This window comes from Scyliorhinus torazame, chromosome 1 (assembly GCF_047496885.1).
Source record: "Scyliorhinus torazame isolate Kashiwa2021f chromosome 1, sScyTor2.1, whole genome shotgun sequence".
Lineage (NCBI taxonomy): Eukaryota > Metazoa > Chordata > Chondrichthyes > Carcharhiniformes > Scyliorhinidae > Scyliorhinus > Scyliorhinus torazame.
The window spans coordinates 204,189,270-204,209,164 of NC_092707.1; the positions used below are offsets into that span (position 1 = coordinate 204,189,270).

The window sequence follows — 19,895 nt, forward strand, 5'->3', positions numbered from 1 at the left end:
TGAGACAGCCAGATGTCAATCACATTATTATGGGACTGGAGTTACATAACGGCCAGAACAGGTTGTTTGGGTTGTCCTCTCCACCTATGTGATGCACTTGTTTTGAAAGAGGCCGCACTTCTAAAAATTTGATTACACCAGCAGCTATCAAAGAATCCCTACAGTGCAGAAAGAGGACATTCGGCTGATCGGGTCTATACCTACCCTCTGAAAGAGCAACCTACCATGGCCCTATCCCCCTAACCTTTTGGACACTAAGGGACAATTTAGAATAGCCAATCCACCTAACCTGCACAGCTTTGGACTGTGGGAGGAAACCGGAGCACCCGGAGGAAACCCACGCAAACAAAACTCGAATCAGACAATCCCCCAAGATTGGAATTGAACCCGGGTCCCTGATGCTGTGAGGCAGCAGTGCTAACCACTGTGCCATCATGCCACCCTCACAACCAAACTACGGTAAGCCTGCAGGCCTCTATAAATTGCCACTTATGCTATCCACACTATGAGACCCTAGTCGCTAACGCAGCAAATGACTTGGAAGAAATGGATATTGTTTCAGTTTTAACTATCTAAAAGGTTTTCAATCGTCCAATAAACCTGATAAAATTCCCTTTGGGAGTAAAATTTACCATCCGCATTGGTCAATTAATATTTCTCATGAATTGAAAGGAAAGTCTTCAAACTTTAGATTTCTGTAATTCTTGGTGATGTAAACTCCCTTGGCCTCCCCTGTGAATCAGTAAATTTAAGACCAACTATTTTTGCTGCTTCAATTTTTCCCTATTTTGCACTGATTTTTAAGCCTTTGATTAAACCGAAGTAAATTGGAGTTTAGTGAAAATACAAGATGGATTAAAGTAAAGCCTGCAATTTTAAAAAATCAGCCGCAAATTTCCCAAGGACGAGCGAGCTTTTGAATTATTGACAGCATTCCTGCCTCTAACTCAAGCTGCAGGGTTTGAACTTTCCTCAGGCCAGTCAGGGCACAGAAACCATTTCAAAATTAGAGCTCTGAAATCTGGAGCTGGAATCCAGCCAGATACTCAGCCCAGAGTGCAAAGTCACACAAACAAAGTAACCCCAGCAGCATATGTTGTCACATTGTGACCTGGCTTCCATATGTAAGTAAAGGAGAAAATGACAATTAAACTATGTATGCTGGCATAAATGATTAGTTGTGGAATTTGGAAAACTTGTTTTGACGTATAAGTGTTATCTCTTTGAACAGATCTCTCTTGGACATCTGAAAACTTCCGAGTAGCATGTGAGAGTATCCGCTTTATGTACCAAGCAGCACATCACTCCCTATTGTGGACTGCACTCTGATATTGTCTTTGTCCTATTGCCCACAGTTGCCTGTCCCTTCTGACAGAACAGGAGTATGTATAAATTGAGACTACTTTATTTACCATTGAAGTCAACCAGTAAGGGAAAGCAGGAACAGAATGAAATTTCCCAAAGAACAATTTTTAAAAATGTGAACCATCTGTGCCTTCCAGGAGCTGAAAAAGTATGGTGTTACCACACTAGTTCGTGTTTGTGAAGCCACCTATGACAAGGCTCCTGTTGAAAAAGAAGGCATCCAAGTTTTGGTGAGTAGCTGTTAATTACAGATAGAAAACTAATAGATTTTGGAGATAACAACCTGTTGACAGTGCAATGGCTTGTAACTAGGGTGTGGGTTTTTTCCCAGTGTTTTGAATTTCTATTGAAACAATCTGAAAAATCATTGAGCAAACCCAGGATAAATCATGGATTGTGAAAAGGTCATTTCCTCCATCAAATTCACCTTTATGGTATCCCTATAGAAAGAGATGCTCCACTGGGAGTTGACCTTTCCGCTGCTGGATGTTTGTAGAGTCAGAATTATAAGTATTTGGAGATGCTGCACTTACCCTGTGGTGTTTTTTAAAATAAATTTAGAGTGCCCAATTCATTTTTTTTTTTCAATTAAGGGGCAATTTAGCGTGGCCAATCCACCTACCCTGCACATTTGGGTTGTGGGGGTGAGACCCACACAGACATGGGGAGAATGTGCAAACTCCTCACGGACAGTGACTCGGAGCCAGGATTGAACCCGGGACATCGGAGTCGTGAGGCAGCAGTGCTGCCCTGTTTTTCTTCTAAATATAAAATCTGCATGATGGACAAGGGGTCAAGGTGGGATAGATTTGACAATATTTGAGGTGAATTCGCTTACTGATAGCACAGGAGTATTTAAACCTCAGAGCATATCAGTTGTACAGATGTGTTTGGGAGATCGGTTAGCTCAGTTGGCTGGATGACCGCTTTGTGATGCAGAGTGATGCCAACACCATGCGTTCAATTCCTGTACCGGTTGAGTTTATTCATGAAGGCCCCACCTTCTGAAACATGTCCTTCGCCTAAGGTGTGGTGACCCTCAGGTTAAGTCACCACCAGTCAGTTAGCTAGCTCTCTCTCTCTCAGATCTTGGTGCTTTGATTAGGATTCATCAGTGAGGCAAAGGGGTAAAAAATAATTTTCCAAAACCTCCAGATCCCAGAAATTCAAATGGCCGAACTAACAGATAAGTAATGTAAAGTGTTGAATAGGAGTCAATTGACTTCGCTTCAGTGGCTATATTGCGAGGGTTTTGCGTGCTGCAGGGGGGGTACACATCGATAATACAATGCTTTCAGGAAGAGATCGAAGTCTCATTCTGAAAACACATGCTGTCAGTCCTCAGCCTGTACATCTTAATTCCTCCAATTGCTTTGTTCCCCCAGACAAAATGCCACTGTTTTTTTAACAAAGAGTTTTGTGTTGAGTATGCCTTGTTCCTGAGCTTGCATTTCAAGCCCATTTGGTGCCTGAAAGTCATCTATTAATTTGTCTGTCCCTCCCTCTTTTATCTCCCCTCTTTCTCTATTTTACGTATGCCTATTATAAGTTTTCTTCAGTTAAGTTTTTTTTCCCCAAGCAGTAGTTGCTATGACTTGAATTGTGATCATATCGGACATTACTATTACTTGGAAATAGAGCTCCCACGATCTCTTGCATCTTAAATACCCCACGATCAGCATTATCATTCAAGTTTTGTGTTGTGTCATGTGAGTGCCCCTTTAAGAAAGTTTTTTGTCTCATCACATGGCTTCAGTGATGTCATTGTGTAGGTGGAGCTGGGCTGTGGCTCTGGGAGTTTTTTTTTGTTTGTTTAACTTTCACATTTGGCTGCAGTGGACTCAGCCAGAGAACAGAAATGTTTGGCCCGTTTCTCTATCTTCATGCCTGTTTCTCTATCTTAATTTTAAAAGGTGTTTACAGACTACTTGATAACTTAAAAGAGATAATTGCTTTCTGGAAGGAATTCAAACTTGCTGTTTGGAAAGGGGAACAAGAGTATCAATAACAAGTCTTATACCAGTAAAAGTGCCATGTGCTGGGCTACCAATTCATTAAGGGTTATACATAGATTACTGTAGCTATGTGGGGTCTTTAGGTTTGTAGTTGATAAAAAGTCTTGTGTGTTTATAAAAATGTTAACTAAATTCTTAGAATAAAGCTTGTTTTTTTATTCAAGGTGCCTAAAACGTCCATTGAATAACACCTGAAAGGCAGGCTCTTGTGCTCATCTTAGCCAAATTCAACATAAACGTTTTAGGTCAGGTGGACTCCATAATATACTTTGGAGTTGTCCAACCCTGACCCATAACAATTGGGTTGCGAGGCTAAAATTCTGTATGTTTCAGAATATTGCTGTTGCACTGATAAGTTGATGTGCTCTCTATCTACTGGAAGGTAACCAAAGTTGTTGAACTTCAATAAACTAATGTGGAATATCCAGTTATGACTTTCCAGCAGTTGTCATTAGGAAGCCCATGAACCTAGTTCATACTATTGTACTAAGATTTACCAGAGTGTTGCCTGGTCTGGAGGATATTAGGTATGAGGAGAAGTTTGATTAACTCAAATTGTTTTCACTGGAATGACACAGGTTGAGGAGCGACATGATAGAAGTTTGCCAAATTATGAGTAGCATGGACAGAGTGGAGAGTCAGAAGCTTTTTCCCAGGGTGGAAATGTCATTTACTAGAGGACAAATGTTTAAGGTGCAAGGGGGGAACGTTTAGAAGAGATGTGTGAGGCAAGATTTTTGGTTGGGAGTGCCTGGAACTTGCTGCTGGGTGAGGTGGTGGAAGCAGATACAATAGCAATGTTTAAGAGGCGCCATGACAAATACATGAATAGGATGGGAATAGAGAGACACAGACCCTGGAAATGCAGAAGGTTTTACTTTAGATGGGCTTGGAGGGCTGAAGGGCCTGTTCCTGTGCTGTACTGTTCTTTTAAAGCAAATTGACCAGCTTTTATCATGTGGTGATCACTCCAGTTTGCTTTTGGTGGATTCAGAGGAATGTGGTGATTGGGCTTGAACTGGTTTTGGCCAGTAACGTTTTATTGAAGGCCATAATTGCCACTCTCTGGATGTTGCAATACAGTAACTGTACGAGTCTGTTCCTCACCTAAACAGCAGGAAGCTCCTTATTGCATTTATGACGAGGGGGCAAGGTGCGATAGATTTGACAATCGCTCACTTACTTTTCTGTAGACCGGGGAAACTAGCTTTATACCGTGGTATTATTTAGGTATCTTCCACTTGCTGTATGGACAGCAGAGCTGCCCTGTCTCCCAAAAGCACTCTTAACTGGTGAAAAGAAACCACATTGAACTTTCACTTAATGAGATTTCTACAATGACATGAGCTTTAAATGGTCAGCCAGGTTTGTTTAAGAAGCAAAATTTACCTCGGGTAGGGAGAGATGGGTTCATAGATCAATCAATGGCTGAGTCAGACTAATCTAGCAAATCAAACTGGAATCTACCAAATTTATTTAGTTTTTAAAAATTCATTTATGGGATGTGGGCATCGCTGGTTAGGCCAGCATTTAGTGCCGATACCTATTTGCCCTTCAGAAGGTCACTCCACCCCAAGTCGGGGTGTGAGTTGCCTTCTTGAACCGCTGCAGTCCCTGAGGTGTAGGAGCATCCACTATTAGGGAGGGGGTTCCAGGTTCTTGCCCCAGGGACAGTGAAGGAACGGTGATATATTTTCAAGTCAGGGTGGTGAGCGACTTGGAGAAACCTCCAGGTTGTGGGGTTCCCAGGTATCTGCTGTTCTTGTCCTTCTCGATGGTAGTGGTCATGCGTTTGGTTTAGAAGGTGCTGTGGAAGGAACATTGGTGAGTTACTGCAGTGCATTTTGTAGATGGTGCCCACGGCTACCACTGCTCGTTGATGGTGGAGAATTTGAATGTGTGGAAGGGGGAGCAATCAAGCGGGCTACTTTTTCCTGGTGTCGAGCTTCTTGTCAAATGGTATTTTTACCAAAGCTTCCTGAAGTCCTCGGTAATGAAGTATTACTTTAATAAATGTCAACTTTGGCTCGCAGGTAGCACTCTTGCCTCTGAGTCAGAAGCTCATGGTCATTATGGCACAGATGGAGGTCGTTGGGCCTGTGCCGGTGCTCTAGAGCAATCCAGTCAGTCTCATTTCCCTGCTCTATCCCTACAGCACCTGAATGGTTATTTTACATAGAATTTACAGTGCAGATGGAGGCCATTCGGCCCATCGAGTCTGCACTGGCTCTTGGAAAGAGCACCCTACCCAAGGTCAACACCGCCACCCTATCCCTATGCCCATAACCCAGTAACCCCACCCAACACTAAGGGCAATTTTGGACACTAAGGGCAATTTCTGATGGCCAATCCACCTAACCTGCACATCTTTGGACTGTGGGAGGAAACCGGAGCACCCGGAGGAAACCCACGCACACACGGTGAGGATGTGCAGACTCCGCACAGACAGTGACCCAAGCCGTAATCGAACCTGGGACCCTGGAGCTGTGAAGCAATTGTACTATCCACAATGCTACCGTGCTGCTACCGTTTGCCACCAGTGTCCATCCAATTTTCTTTTGAGACCATTTAATCCTGCTTCCACCACCCTCATAGACACTGAGTTGCAGGCCATTAACATTGCCTCGTGAAAATGTTCGCCCTCACCTCCCCACTGCATGTCTCACCCAAAATCTTAAATCGGAGTCCCCTTGTACCATTAGTTAATAGGAACAGCTTTTCTTTGTCTTCCTTGTCTAAACCTGTCAAAATCTTGGATACGTGATAAAATCTCCCTATTGCTTTTCTCTGCCCGGGGGAGAAGAACCCACCTTTTCTCACCTAACCTTGAAGTTAAAATCCGTCAGCCCAGGAACCATTCTGGTAAATCACATTTGCACCTGCTCGAGGACCCTTGTATCCTTTCTAATATGTGGTGATTTGAACTGAATGCAATACTCTAGTTGACTGAAAAGACAGCTCAAAACCTCCCAAGAAGCTCAGGAACCCATATGTTTTGCCAATCTCCTGCCACACCTTCAAGCACATGAACCCCTCAGGCTTCTATCCCTGTGCACTCTTCCGAACTGCACCCCTTTGTGTATATTGCCTCTATCCCTTTGCCCAATGTATCGCCTCTCTCATCTCAGTATTGAATTCCGTCTGTTATGTGACTGCCCATTCTGCTAGCCTATCTGTTTCCTATTGCAGAAACGTACATTGTCCTCACTGTCTGCCACACCTTGTAAATTTGATATCATCAAATTTTGAAATTTTACTCCGTATCACAATATGCAAGTCATTTATATACATGAAAAAAGCACTGGACCTAAGGAATACCACTGTCTACCATCCTCCAGTCAGAAAATAACCATTTACCAAGACATGCTGTGTTCTCTTTTTTTAAATCTAAGCTGACACTGACCCTCCTATTCCGTGAGCCTCAGTTTTGTTAACCAACCTCTTATGTGGTATTTCGTCAAATGCTTTCTTACCGTCCAAATAGACGACAACCATTTATTTTCCTTCATCGACCTTCTCTGTTGCTTCATAAAAAAATTCAATTAGATTGGTCAAACGCCTTTTACAAATCCGTGCTCACTATCCTTCATTAAATCAAACCTCTGCAACTGCTTGTTGATTTTATTTCCCTGATTATTGTTTCTAAAAACTTGCCCACCACTGATGGTAAATCAACCAGCCTCAAATGACTAGCAATGTCTGCATGCCCTTCCTTGAATCAGGGTATCATGTTTGCCATTCCAATTCTCTAGCACCTCCCCATATCTAGGAAAATTTGGAAGGTTATGGCAAATCTATCTGTTGTCTCCATTCCCAGATCCTTTATCAACTTGGCTCAGAAGGCACCAGGTCAGGTGACTTATTCACTCTCAGAAAACCAGCCTTTTCACATGTTCTTCCAATCAATTTTCACTTCATCCTCTACCATTTCTGCTTCTACCAATATTTAATTATTTTTGTTAACAAATACCGATACAAAGTGCTCCCAAAGAATTCTACCCTTGCCTTGTGATTCGGTGGGCATTTCTCACTCTCTTTGTCCCTATTGGGCATCTTCATCGTACTACCTACTTACTCTTACTGTTTATGGTTTGTTAGAAAATATTTGGGTTCCCTTTTATGCTGACATTTTATTCTCATATTTGCTCTTTGCTGGTCTAAGTTTCCTCTTCTATTCCCCTGTCAACTTAATTGTATGCAACCTGGTTGTTATTTGAAGAATTTACATGAGATGCATTGTCCACTTTTTTTTTTTTTTTTTTTTGTTCATATTTTTTATCTCCCTTGTCGTCCTAGGAGCCCTAGCTTTGATTCCCTTACCTTTCGCCTTTATTGAAACGCACCTACCCTGCACCTGAAATATCTCTTTAAAGATCACCAGTTTTTCCTGTCAACCTTTTCCATTTTAACCTGACTCATTTCCACATTGATTCTCCCTATCTTAGTTCTACTCTAACAGATAGCACTGGAAGTGATCCGGTTCTACTTTTGAAACTTCCGAACCGGTTCATTCCCTTTTCCTGCGCAGTATTCTGCACCCTCTCATTGATGTCCTATTATGCTGGTGGCCAGGTGACAACGTGCCGTGCGGGACTCTGGCGCCTGTCTGTCCCTCCAACTATAGAATCCTCTTCAGCCCTTTGCAGTCCCTTGTCCAGTGCTGCTAGGTCTGGACTGCACTCCTTCAAGGTTCAAACCTCATTCCAAAGACTTACACTATCTTACGCTATGTCCTCCCATGTATATTTAAAAATACCCAGGCACTATTTGAAGAAGAGTAGACCAATATTTATCCACAATTCATATCAGTGAAACAGATTATCCAGTCATTGTTATTGCTGTTTGTGAAACTTAGTTGCATGATTGGTTGTCACGTTACTTGCATTGAAACAGTGACTGCATTTCAAAAGTAGTTCATTGGCACTTTGTGATGGCATTGAAGGCATTGTACAAATGCAAATGATTTCCTTTTCTTCTTAATGCCACTTCTTAGTTTTGAGTTTGTTTGAGGGTAGGGAACGATGATGTTTTACTATTAACTTTAAACACTGTGCTCCTGGAAACTAAACCAGCTGCTCCTTGTTAATTTGGTTAGGTACTCCAGAAACCAGATAGATGAATAGATATTTCTGTAATTTCTAACCTGTGTATGTTCCTGGAAAGCACCGTTTGTCTGTTGGATCCCTGAGCTGCGACAAACAATCTGTTGCTGTTCACTGTCAGTTCCCTTATCTCTATCCCTGTTGTATTTATAGGCTGTCATTCAGATGATTGACAATTAACAAAAAACATGTTACTATATGACAAACCACAGAGCATGCCTAACGATGTCCATATAGGAAAGGTTCAATTCTAAATTAGTTTGCATTCTCATTTTAAGATAAGAATGTCTACTGCTTGGGGAGGATAGGAAAGACAGATAAGTATGTTCTTTCGCTGCAGTTTTGATACAGCTAACACTTTCATACTTGGACTGAAAGGATCAGTTACTGCAAGTTGCAGCAGCGCCTCTCACTCACCCTCCCTGAAACAAATTCAGGCAAGCTATACCAATACTGCTGTGAATATGGCTAAACTACTACCTGACTGGCTCAGCTGCAGCATTTAATGGATCTTCAAAAGCGGCAATAAACAATAACCTGAAGTAAAACTTGTGAGAATCAGTGCATTTTGCATCATTTTAATTAAAGTGTGGGGTGTTCCTCCTCAAATGGGTAATTTTCAGAGCATGTCTTATAGCTGTTAGATTTGAAAGAGTAAAAATATCTTTGTGGGGTGATTTTATGATTGCTGCAAGAGCAATGCAATGGCAATGCAGCCACTCTTAACATGCTGAAGTTAGGGTTGCTGACAATAACAATATAAAAGGTAATTGAATATTCCACTATTTTGACTGAGTTTCGGCCATTCAGGTAGGAATTTTGTGTTTCGGAGCATTTTGACTTATAGCGGTGTTTGAAAACGTAATTTGCTGTGGAATTGGCCAGATGCTGATTTTCATTCATTGTTCTCTGGTGTAAGAAAGATTTTCTCTTTGCTCTTGTGCTGTGTTTCCCATTTAATCCCACACTCCAATCCCCTATTTGGGGAAACAAAAAAGTCAAAGCAAAAATAAAATAAAATTGGCAAACAATTTATTTCTGACAGCAATGCCCATTGAAAGACTGAGTAGTTGTTTGTGAGGAGTGTGGTAATAGAATAAAAATAATAGGGAACGAATTGTATTGAAACTTGAAGCTCATGTGGGGTTGCTGAAGATGAGTCAGAAATTATATTGCTGTCAGTGAATGCAGGAACAAGAAAAGTGTGGATTGGTAGTCATTGCCACTGAAATTATTTGGGAAGAGGTTTGAGGGAGACATGCTCAGACAGTGATTAAGTGGTTCGATTGGTTCCTGAAAAATAACTAGTGTTTTCCTTATCCATTTTACGTAAATAGATAAATTTATACCCTCACGTAGCACATAAAAATAAATCAAGTCAACAGGGGAAAAGGCACTTGCGTCATTTACTGCAACACCAGACGACTGACTTGTGTTTCTGTCATTCTTACCTTTCTTGCCCCTCCAAGGAGTTAGCAGATGTGGTTCAAACTACTTGTATTCTGATATCAACTGGACAACACATTAAGTTAAACATTTTCTTGTAGACATATTTTCAGAGACTTTGGGAGGATTTCCATTTGTTTTGCTATTATTGCTAGATTTTGCTCACTGTTTGATTGTTATTGTCATCCTTAGTATTTTTTGCATTGACAGCTTAAGTACTTCTGCTGTGCCCCCCACTTCCTGAGTTTGATTTGCAGTTTCAGGAGTATGAAATTTGTGCTGAACATTTGGAATTGTTACATGTTTGCAGATATGCCAGTGCTGGACCCGCTTAGGTTGACAGATGCCTTTCAAGATTCTTCAGTGTCACTTGTGAGGGGCTGCTGGGTGGAACTGGGGCCAGAATGCCCTTCTGATGTGAAGGAACAAGAAGTTTGTAAGGAATTGTGAGTGAGGTGTTTCTTCTTGGTTTAGTTGTTGGGGTGGGGGGGTGGGTGTTGAGGGGGTGGTGGTGGTGGTAGTATTTTCTTTAACCGACTGATGATAGACACATACTGTGCATTCCTCTCCGTCCTCCCTTTTCATGTGCCCCAGTTGCTTACATACATAAATCTTCTGCAAGGGCAACAGCATATTTCCTTTCTGTTCTTTCCAGAATACGTGTTCTTGGAACAAGAGGCAGAATCTACTCAACCTCCAAACGTATCAAACTTCCTGCTGCTTGTTTTTAATCATTTCAATTCGCTGCTAGTTAGAATTCTAGCATATATAAAATAAATGCAGCCAGTGTAACTGTTTTGCACATATTGCAGAACACAGATGTTAAACTACGTTGATTAAACATTTTTTATCTAATTGTCCATGAATATTCTACCTTGCATTTTTGTTTCAATGAACTTGGGGGGAAATCCATATTCTATTTGTTTCATGAGTTAAACCTACAAATAGTTTCCTTGGGGTATTCATTCTCCAACATTTTCCAACAAAATGCAGGATTGGAGAAAAGTGGAGTTTTTTGGCTACCACCTTGGACTCTCTTGCTAAGCTCCTAAATATGTGCATCTTGGGTATTGTAGGTGGCTACCTTATTGAGTCTCTTCAGTTGACTGCAATTACTTATAAACAACCCATTGAATTTGTGCCTGATGTTTCTCTGGCAACATCTTAAACATCCTGAGTATTATTTTGTGTACAGGCGTAGCAGTTTCCTTGTGAATTTTTAATTCTATGTTACATTATTTCTAGTGCTTAATTTATGTGCACGGAGTTGACGATTGTGGCCAAAAATATTTGAAGCATTTTACTGACTATTCTCGGATTTTGTTATTTTTAAATGCCCTAGTAACTTTTCATTGGAGTTTATGTACCCACCGTTCTATTATAGACTTTTTATCCAGATGTTTCATGCTGAGCATGAAAGACCATTCCCAGAAACAACCTCTCACACTCAATAAAATCATTTGAATTTATAAGACACAAAATCCAGTAATGTAATATCATTCAGAGATCAAATACAATCCCTTGTAAACTGTAGTTAGCCAGCTGAATTGTTTTCAAAAGTTCTTGCTTTTGGGTAGCAGATAATAAACTCAGTTAAAAGACATGATTTAAGCAGCAAATTTCACTTGGTTTCAGAATTTCTAACTGCTCAAATACAAATGTAGAACTCAACACTTCAAACTAAATCCAGACAAGCGCCTGTGTTATAAAATTTGCATGTGGGATTTTGCCGATGCACCAATGGAGTCTTCAGGTGTTTGTGTCTCAATTAACTTGGAAAAGCTGTCTGATATACCTTAAAATTCAAGAGCTTGTGGCCAATGAGCTGGCCATTGGTGGAATTCAAAGCTTCAATCCGCACTCCCTACTGTTTCCAGCTAATCAAGCTAACAATCAGCCAAATTTAATAAACTGATGACTATGCAGGTGGCTATCAGCATGAGCTACTAATGAGATCAATGCCATAATTTAGCATTTGAAAAGGAAAATCAAGACCAGCCAGTGTCATGGCAGACATGGCTGCATAGTCCTTTTTTCTTCAGGCAATTTCCAGTGACAAGAGAATTTGGTGTCAGCTTCGCAAAGGGATGCTTGACCAACAGTGATACAAAACCCGTTAATCGTCCGTTAGCGAATCTATTTTTTGAAATTGCTCTGTGTTTTCGGCTTGGAGGCCAAGGGCTACAACTCCTGGCATGCACAGGATTCTGGCACAGATCGGCACGAGGATAGGCTGCACAAGCTCAAGGATGGTGCGAAAACTCAGCCACGTAACCTTCAGTGTGGTGCGCATGTAAACAAGCCCTTGTGATAAAGTTAACCCACTGTTAATGAGGCAGCAGCTGAAGTGCTGTCATTAGCTCAGTGCAGCTGGGGTTCAAGAGATACCCATTAGGGAGCTGGGGCTCAGAGGAACCGTGGTGTAGTTGCCTGCTCAGTGAAGCTGCCTGCTCGATGAAAATGGCAGTTGGGGCAAAAAAGAATCCTTTGACAAGTAGTGGTTTGTCTGCTCCACGCAGCTTGATAGCTGAGATTATGCAGATGGTGAGCTGCTGAGATGCAACCTGGCCAACCCAGTGGGACTCTGTCATGGATGATGGGATTGAGCGGCTTCTCGGTGAGCCATCATTGTACCAATTTGAGCTAGAGACTGGGTACCTGACCACTCCTTACAGGCAGAAGAAGCAAGAGGGTTTCCGGATTGAGTTGGAGCTGCTGTTGAGGGAAATAAGGAGCAGGCTCCAAGGGCCGAATTACCTACTCCAGCTTCTAAGTCGTATCTTGTCCCTATATATAGCCTCAAAAGAGACGAGCTGAAATCCCTCATGAGGACAGTTGAGTTTAACAAATTTTTGTGATCACTAACTGATGTCTGGGTGGGTTGCTGAGAAACTCTGAGGACCTATGTTGATTGTGTCTGCCATTTAGTATGCAGTTTGTGGTTTGTCTTCAATCACAGTTTTCCTAATAATTCATATTTACCTTTTGTCAATTCAGTATGTTGGAGTATAAGGTAGTGCATTGCTTGCTTTGTTGATTCTTGTATTGGAACATTTCTTATGTTTGTTTAAAGCCATGGAATACTGTGGCTTTATTCTCTTAGTAATTAACTAGGACATCAAATTTTATCTACTTTACGACAAAAGTTACTGATTCCTAACTGGATCGTGACGCACCACATTTAATTGATACTTAAAAATGTATCTGCATAAGAGTATTCTTATTGATCACGAACAATTCGAACTATAGACTCCACTTGTTTGAGTTCATGTTTGATTGACAATATTTCAGCAATTGGGTGAAAATTTGATGCACAGTTTGCCTTTAGGGATTTGGCATCCACTGGGGATGCCATCCTAGGGATTGGCAAAATCCCTCTTGGTACACGAGAAGCTGAATGATAACTGCTGGAAATTTTGCATAATTATGCATAAATTATATCCTCTTTTGCATTTCCACAATGAGGATAGTGTTGAATCAGAGGGGACACAGGTGGTGGATATATCTGCACCAAAGGCATAGTGAATTCATACACCATGAATTCTGTAAAAAGCAAAATAAAAATCAATGTCAATGATTTGCCTAGCTTTTCTGGAATGCAAGAATTCCCCACCGATGGCATATAGCTTAATTTAACAGATGCATTCTGATGGAGAAGGGCCATTAATGCAGTACATTAAACCGATAACTTGGGTACATTCCCTTGCAGTCGTATAAAACACTTAGCATTGCTTTATATTGCGTGTCAAATACAAAGTAATAGTGCTGTTCATATAGTCTGGCCACATTAATATAACCAGTCATAGGAAGATCAAAGGATATGAAAATAAGCAAGTCTGATTTTAAGCAGATCAGTACTCTGTATTTGGCTCCATCCATAACGGATGGATGCAACTTGCTCTTCTGTTTTCCTTCCTGCTCCTCTTGTTCAGACTTTTGTGACTTCACAGTTTGGGTGCATATATGTATGTTGTGATTAATTGTAATAGAGTTAAACTGTTTCTCGTGCACTTTTGTTTGCGTGCTTTTATCTTGTGGTAAGTTTTGACTGGAAGAATGAGTGTGCACTTCTTCATCAGGGTCCCCTGCAATTGGCGAGCAAGCCAATGTTGTTGTTTTTAATAATAAATCAGTATAATGGGAATTGAGTGAAGATGGAGCTATTTTAATAAACCTAACTGTTCAGGCGAGATGGCCCAGGAAATTTTGACGTGATTCAAAGCGAGGGTCAATCAGTTATACTATAATTTCCTGGAACATCCGTATAGGAATAACTGTATAACTTTTCAGCATGTTTCGGACCATAGATACCATACATACAAATTAGGAGTAGGTCACTCGCGCCCGCTCCATTGATAACATCATGACTGATTTGATTGTGGCTTTGATGCCACTTTCCTGCCAACCCCATAACCTTTGACTCCCTTGTTAATCAAGAATCCTGCTAGCTCGGCTTTAAAAATATTCAATGACTCTATCTCCACTGCTGTTTGGAGAAGAGAATTCCGCAGACCAGCAACCCTCTGAGGGGGAAAAAGTCTTCTCACCTCTGTCTTAAATGCATGGCCCCTTATTTCGAAACTGTATCCCCGAGTTCTAGTATCTCCCACGAGGGGAAACATCCTTTCAGCATCAACCCTGTCAAGTCCCCTCAGGATCTTTTCAATCCATTCACCTCTCATTTTCTAAATTCCAGTGGGTACAGGCCCAACTTGTCCAATCTTTTCTCCTATTTACTTCATCCGAGGAATAGGTTGCGTGAATCATCTCTGAATAGCCGTGAACATGACTTAAAGCGTGTTAATTGTAGGAATCAGTGTGATTTTCTTTTTCAACTTTATTTACAGAAATGGCACATCATAAAGTTTTGCTTTTTCCTGATGTAAACAGTAGAATATTGTTCAAAACACGCCGCATTTCCATTTCACATATTAGAATGCAGTCTTGCTCCTTCTGTAATTTAGTCCAGCTTGACAAAGCTGATATCCTTAGCATCTTATCTGAAGCACTGGTGGCACAGGTTGAGGCCATATTAGAATCAGTGTCATGGTGGACACTCTACACTGAACACGGAATGTGTGCTGTTTGATAAATGTAGGAATTTTGGATATATTATATTACATGTATTTGATGCAGTAAGGGTTAAAGATCTCGGTGTGTGTGTGTGACTGCTGCAGTAGTGTTTTTAAAAATCCTGGTTTGTAACGCAGCTAGGCATTTTGGGAGTCAGGTGCAAGTAAAGTATCATAAAAGTATGGGATGATGGATTTTTTGTTTATACTAAGAGGGTAGTAGTTAGTAAGATGTCGTTAATGGGAGGAACTGGGATTGAAGTAGTTAGATGTTGAGGTTCAGTTTTAGTTTGTGACTGGAAGGCAAGCTGTGACATTTCCGAAGAAATACACCCAGAGATTCTGCATTGTTCTGTCAGGGTTCATGTCTATCTTTTCAAACAGTCTCAAAAGATATCTCTGTACAGCAGGTATTCCTGAGTGCTAACTGTACTTAAAAGTGGATTGGAATCTGAGATAGTTTTGTTGTTTGAGTGGAAGTAAAGATAGCAGGTAAGGTTTATTGTGTCACTATATTGATTAGCATTGTTTAAGTGGTAATTGTACGCTATTTTCCTGTGTGTTGTTAACAATATTTTAATATAGTGTTAGTAAGAAAGTGGGACAGCACAGTGGTTAGCACTGCTACCTTACAGCACCAGGGACATAGGTTCAATTACAGTCTTGGGTGACTGTGAAGTTTGCACTTTCTTCCCGTGTCTGCATGGGTTTTCACTGGGCGCTCCAGTTTCCTCCCACAGTCCAAAGATATACAGATTAGGTACATTGTCCATGCTAAATTGCCCCTTGGGCTGTTTGGTGTCCAAAAGGTTAGGTGGGATTATAGGGATAGGGCAGGGGAGTGGGCTCTAGATGGGGTGCTGCTTCAGAAGGTCAGTGCAGGCTTGATGGGCCGAATGGTCTCCTTCTGCACTGTAGGGATTCTGTGAAAGTTTGCTTTAATATACCATATCCCTATTTTGCGTGAAACCACTCCTGGAGAAGGTATCCTTTCCTCGCAGTCTTATAAAATGAAAATAAAATATTGGAGTTTATGGGGCGATGCGGTGGCAGAGTGGTTAGCACTGCTGCCTCACGGCATTAAGGACCCAAGTTCGATCCCGGCTCTGGGTCACTGTCTGTGTGGAGTTTGCACATTCTCCCCATGTTTGCGTGGGTCTCACCCCCACAACCCAAAGATGTGCACGGTAGGTGAATTGGCCACGCTAAATTGCCCCTTGATTGGGGAAAAAAAAAAGAATTGGGTATGTTAAATTTATTTTAATAAAATTGGAGTTTCTTTTTTAATCTTTCTTTATTGTCACAAGTAGGCTTACATTAACACTGCAATGAGGTTACTGTGAAAAGCTCCTAGTCGCCACATTCCGGTGCCTGTTCGGGTACACGGAGAATTCAGAATGTTCAAATTACCTAACAGCACGTCTTTCGGGACATTTGGGAGGAAACCGGAGAACCCGGAGGAAACCCACGCGGACACCGGGAGAACGTGCAGACTCCGCACAGACAGTGACCCAAGCCGGGATTCGAACCCGGGTCTCTGGTGCTGTGAAGCAACAGTGCTAACCACTGTGCTACCGTGCTGTTATCCTAGCCAAAGTTGTGGTCTGGTCTGGGATTATCATAGTTATTTAACAGTCAGGTGTCTAATGTGCACTTACTGTTTATCAAGGTTTGGTACTGTTTAGATGGTAATTTTCAAACTGTTCTTTGGCTTGTTCTTCCAGTCTTGGATGCTGTTATTCCTTGATGAATCCTTTGTTTGAATTCTCACTTTCACTTGCTGCTTGCGCTTCTCATGCTAGCCACCACCTCTCGCTCTCACTGTCCTGGGCATGGATGTATAAATTTCATCCCTCTCCCTAGGTTGTTGCCTAGCCAGTTTGGTTGTCTGCTTAACCTCCTATGCCTCCGGTTTACTGACTACAAAGCATGGCCTTTCCATTTCCACCCAAGAGCTGATGGGTCTACTGATCCAATTTGGTTTTATCAGCTGTTCACTTTTTAAACACTTGATAATTTGGTGTTCGCAGATACATTATAAATGCTTTAAAGGCCAATCTGGTGAGGAGCACAAACACGCTGAGAAGCAGCTGATGCAGCAGCCTGCATATGAATAAATTAAAAGCGCAATAAGTGTTTTAAAAAATAATGGGCTCGGTTTCCAACTCTTGTATAGAGCTTTGACGAAGAGTCTTCCAGACTTGAAACGTTGGCTCTGTTCTCTTTTTTTGACAGATGCTGTCAGACCTGCTGAGGGTTGTGTTTTTGTTCCAACTGCTGGGATACCAACCATGAATATTGGGAAGTGAGCACCAGGAGCAGCAAGTGGGTTGCAGGCAGGATGGAGCAGACTAATGAGGTAGTAATATAAGAATGGAGCCATGGGATGAGGAGAGAGGTTTTGTGGGATGCCAATTAATGGGGTGAACGCAGATGATGGGTTGAGACGAGCTGCAACTGGGGTAATAGATTTAGGGGGGAAATGGGAATGGCATTGTTTCTTACTGTTGTGATATTCTGGGCAGATCTCTTACCCCAGCCACCTACACCTTCCATTGACAAAAAGAAGAAAAATTGAAGAAACATTAAAGTATAAAAGAAGTCAGGTGCAGAAAAAAACCACCACAGTGGCAACAAAACAAAAATAGATTGAGAACAAGAAGACAACATGTACACCTAGAAATACAAATAACATATCTATGATTTGCCATGCGTGCTGCTTGAGTAAACCTGTTGATGTATTTGGATGTCTTGTACACGATGCTTATTTCTCATAAGCATCACACTTCAGTGTTTATACATTAGACATCGCACTTCATGTTCTTCGACTTTGTGAACAAACCACAGGAGACCCTCAATATTGTACGCTGGGCTTGTGGGGGTTTAGATTCTGGGACAGCAATAATAGGTTTAAGGAAGGAAGGTGTGCATGCCGACATGGTGGTGATTGGTCAGAGTACTGATGGTATATCTAAAATATATAGTTCAAGAAAATATTTTTGTGCTATCGCAATTCATTGCAAGTTAAGTACTTTTCGTGATGGCAGGAAGGAAATGAGATTTAAGTAATCAAATGTGCTTTTGTTCTTGCCAACATATCCTCTTAAGATTCGCTAAATGATTGGGTGGCATGAGTAATGTGACGAGTGGAAACATGCTGTGAGAAAGATGACAGAACAAGGAAGAAATGGGTGGGGAGGGAATTGGAGATGTTGCTTCAGTTCTAGGTGTAGTTTTGATGTTGTATTAACTTTACCAACTTAAAAGTCAATTTCAGCCCTAATAACTGTTCAAAATTTGATTTTCTTTCTTGCCCCCAATCCCATAGAACAACTTTGTAGCCCCACAAACGTGTCCGTTAATCCAGTGCGTCAGTGGAAGGCTCAGCACTAGGATGTAATTTGTACCTGCGTAATGCCATGTAACTAGTAAACAGACTTTGAGGGCCTCTTTGTAATGTTGGCTCTATGCCAGCACTATAAATAGTGGTAGTGTTCTCTTTCCTGCTTGGGTGTCACAGAGCGGTCTTTGTACCTGAATCCAAGAGTGGTTGTATTTGCCCGGTTTGAATTGGCGTACAGTGTAAATGATACCTGGAACCGTTCTCACAACAACTGTACCTATTGGCTCTATTTTTATTACACATTTAATGCTGTTGGTGTTGCATTGACTCAAACTAACAGGAGGTTATAATTCATTTAAAAATCATTCTGCAAATACAGGACGTGCTTGGTTGAATATAAACCCAAACCAGACTTAATCTCATTTCCCACTGAAAGTCTCTGTTCGACCTGTTTGTACTTTTTGAACATATTGTAACCCGTATTGCATTTCAGTTTGAACTAAATGATAGTGCTATTCGCCCTCAAAAGTCCTTTAGAAAGTGGATTTCATTGCCTTTCTACATGAGCATAACTAGTTGAACATTCTGTTGGCGAACAAAATCCTTATGCTTTAATTCCTCTGAATTTTCTTCTGGAGGTATCTGTTCTGTTTTCTGCAGAAAGTAGAAACTTGACAGCTGGAATTTCTTTATAATTGACATTTCTGAGTGCTGTATTTTTATTCTCTTTTATTTTGCTTTACTAGGTCAGTTAGGCTTGTTGCTTAGAACTAAAGGTTATTTTTAAGTTTTAAGATGGCTCTGTCCTTAGAGGGAACAATCGGGTGGGTGACTGCATCTTTGTCCTTCTGACTATCTGTGTTGACAGAGTCCGTCATCTTTTATACTTCTAATTTGAAGCCTATAAAATTGGTCAGTGTTGAGCAGTACATACAAAAACAGAGGAGAAATGATGAGATGGTCGATTTATCCTGTATTTTCCACCCTCCTCTACCTGTCTGCAGCCTTTCCCTTCCTTACTGCAGGCCCTGTGGGTGTACCTGCACCACATGGCCTGCAGTAGTTCAAGAAGATGCCACATCATTACCTTCTCAAGGGCATTTAGAGATGTGCAATAAATTCTGGCCAAGCCAGTGGCACCCACATTCCATAAAATGTATATTTTTTAAATTGATGGCAAGATTCTTTTACAGCGTGCCTCTAACATTGTCGGACTGGGTGGAACTGCACTTGCCTGGTTTTATCTTAGCTATCCTGACCTGCAATGGCTTCTTTTCTGTGCCCTGCACTGTTACCTTTAATGTCCCTTGAGCATTTATCCTTAACCACCCCCCCCCCTACCTTTTTCCCATCTTCATATTGTTTCTCCATGACACCACCTTCCTGACCCCACCACCAAATTGCCAGACTGTTTGTCCACCGCCATTGGATGAGGAGAAATCTCCCCAATTAGATATTGGAAAGATAGAAAAGATTGTTTTTGTTCCGCATCACAAACTCTCCCCGGCAGCTGCCTGATGCCGAACAAGATAGTTCAGCTTTTTGACCAGAA

General features: G+C 41.4%; 1 protein-coding gene across 1 annotated transcript in view; it reads left to right on the plus strand.

The window, feature by feature from the left end:
* The window catches only part of LOC140418602 (protein tyrosine phosphatase type IVA 2), a 133,506-nt gene that overhangs the window by 95,134 nt on the left and 18,477 nt on the right, over positions 1-19,895 (plus strand). The window contains exon 3 of the mRNA XM_072502133.1: positions 1,503-1,595. Within this exon, the coding sequence (XP_072358234.1) occupies positions 1,503-1,595 (93 nt within the window). The remainder of the gene's footprint in view (positions 1-1,502; positions 1,596-19,895) is intronic.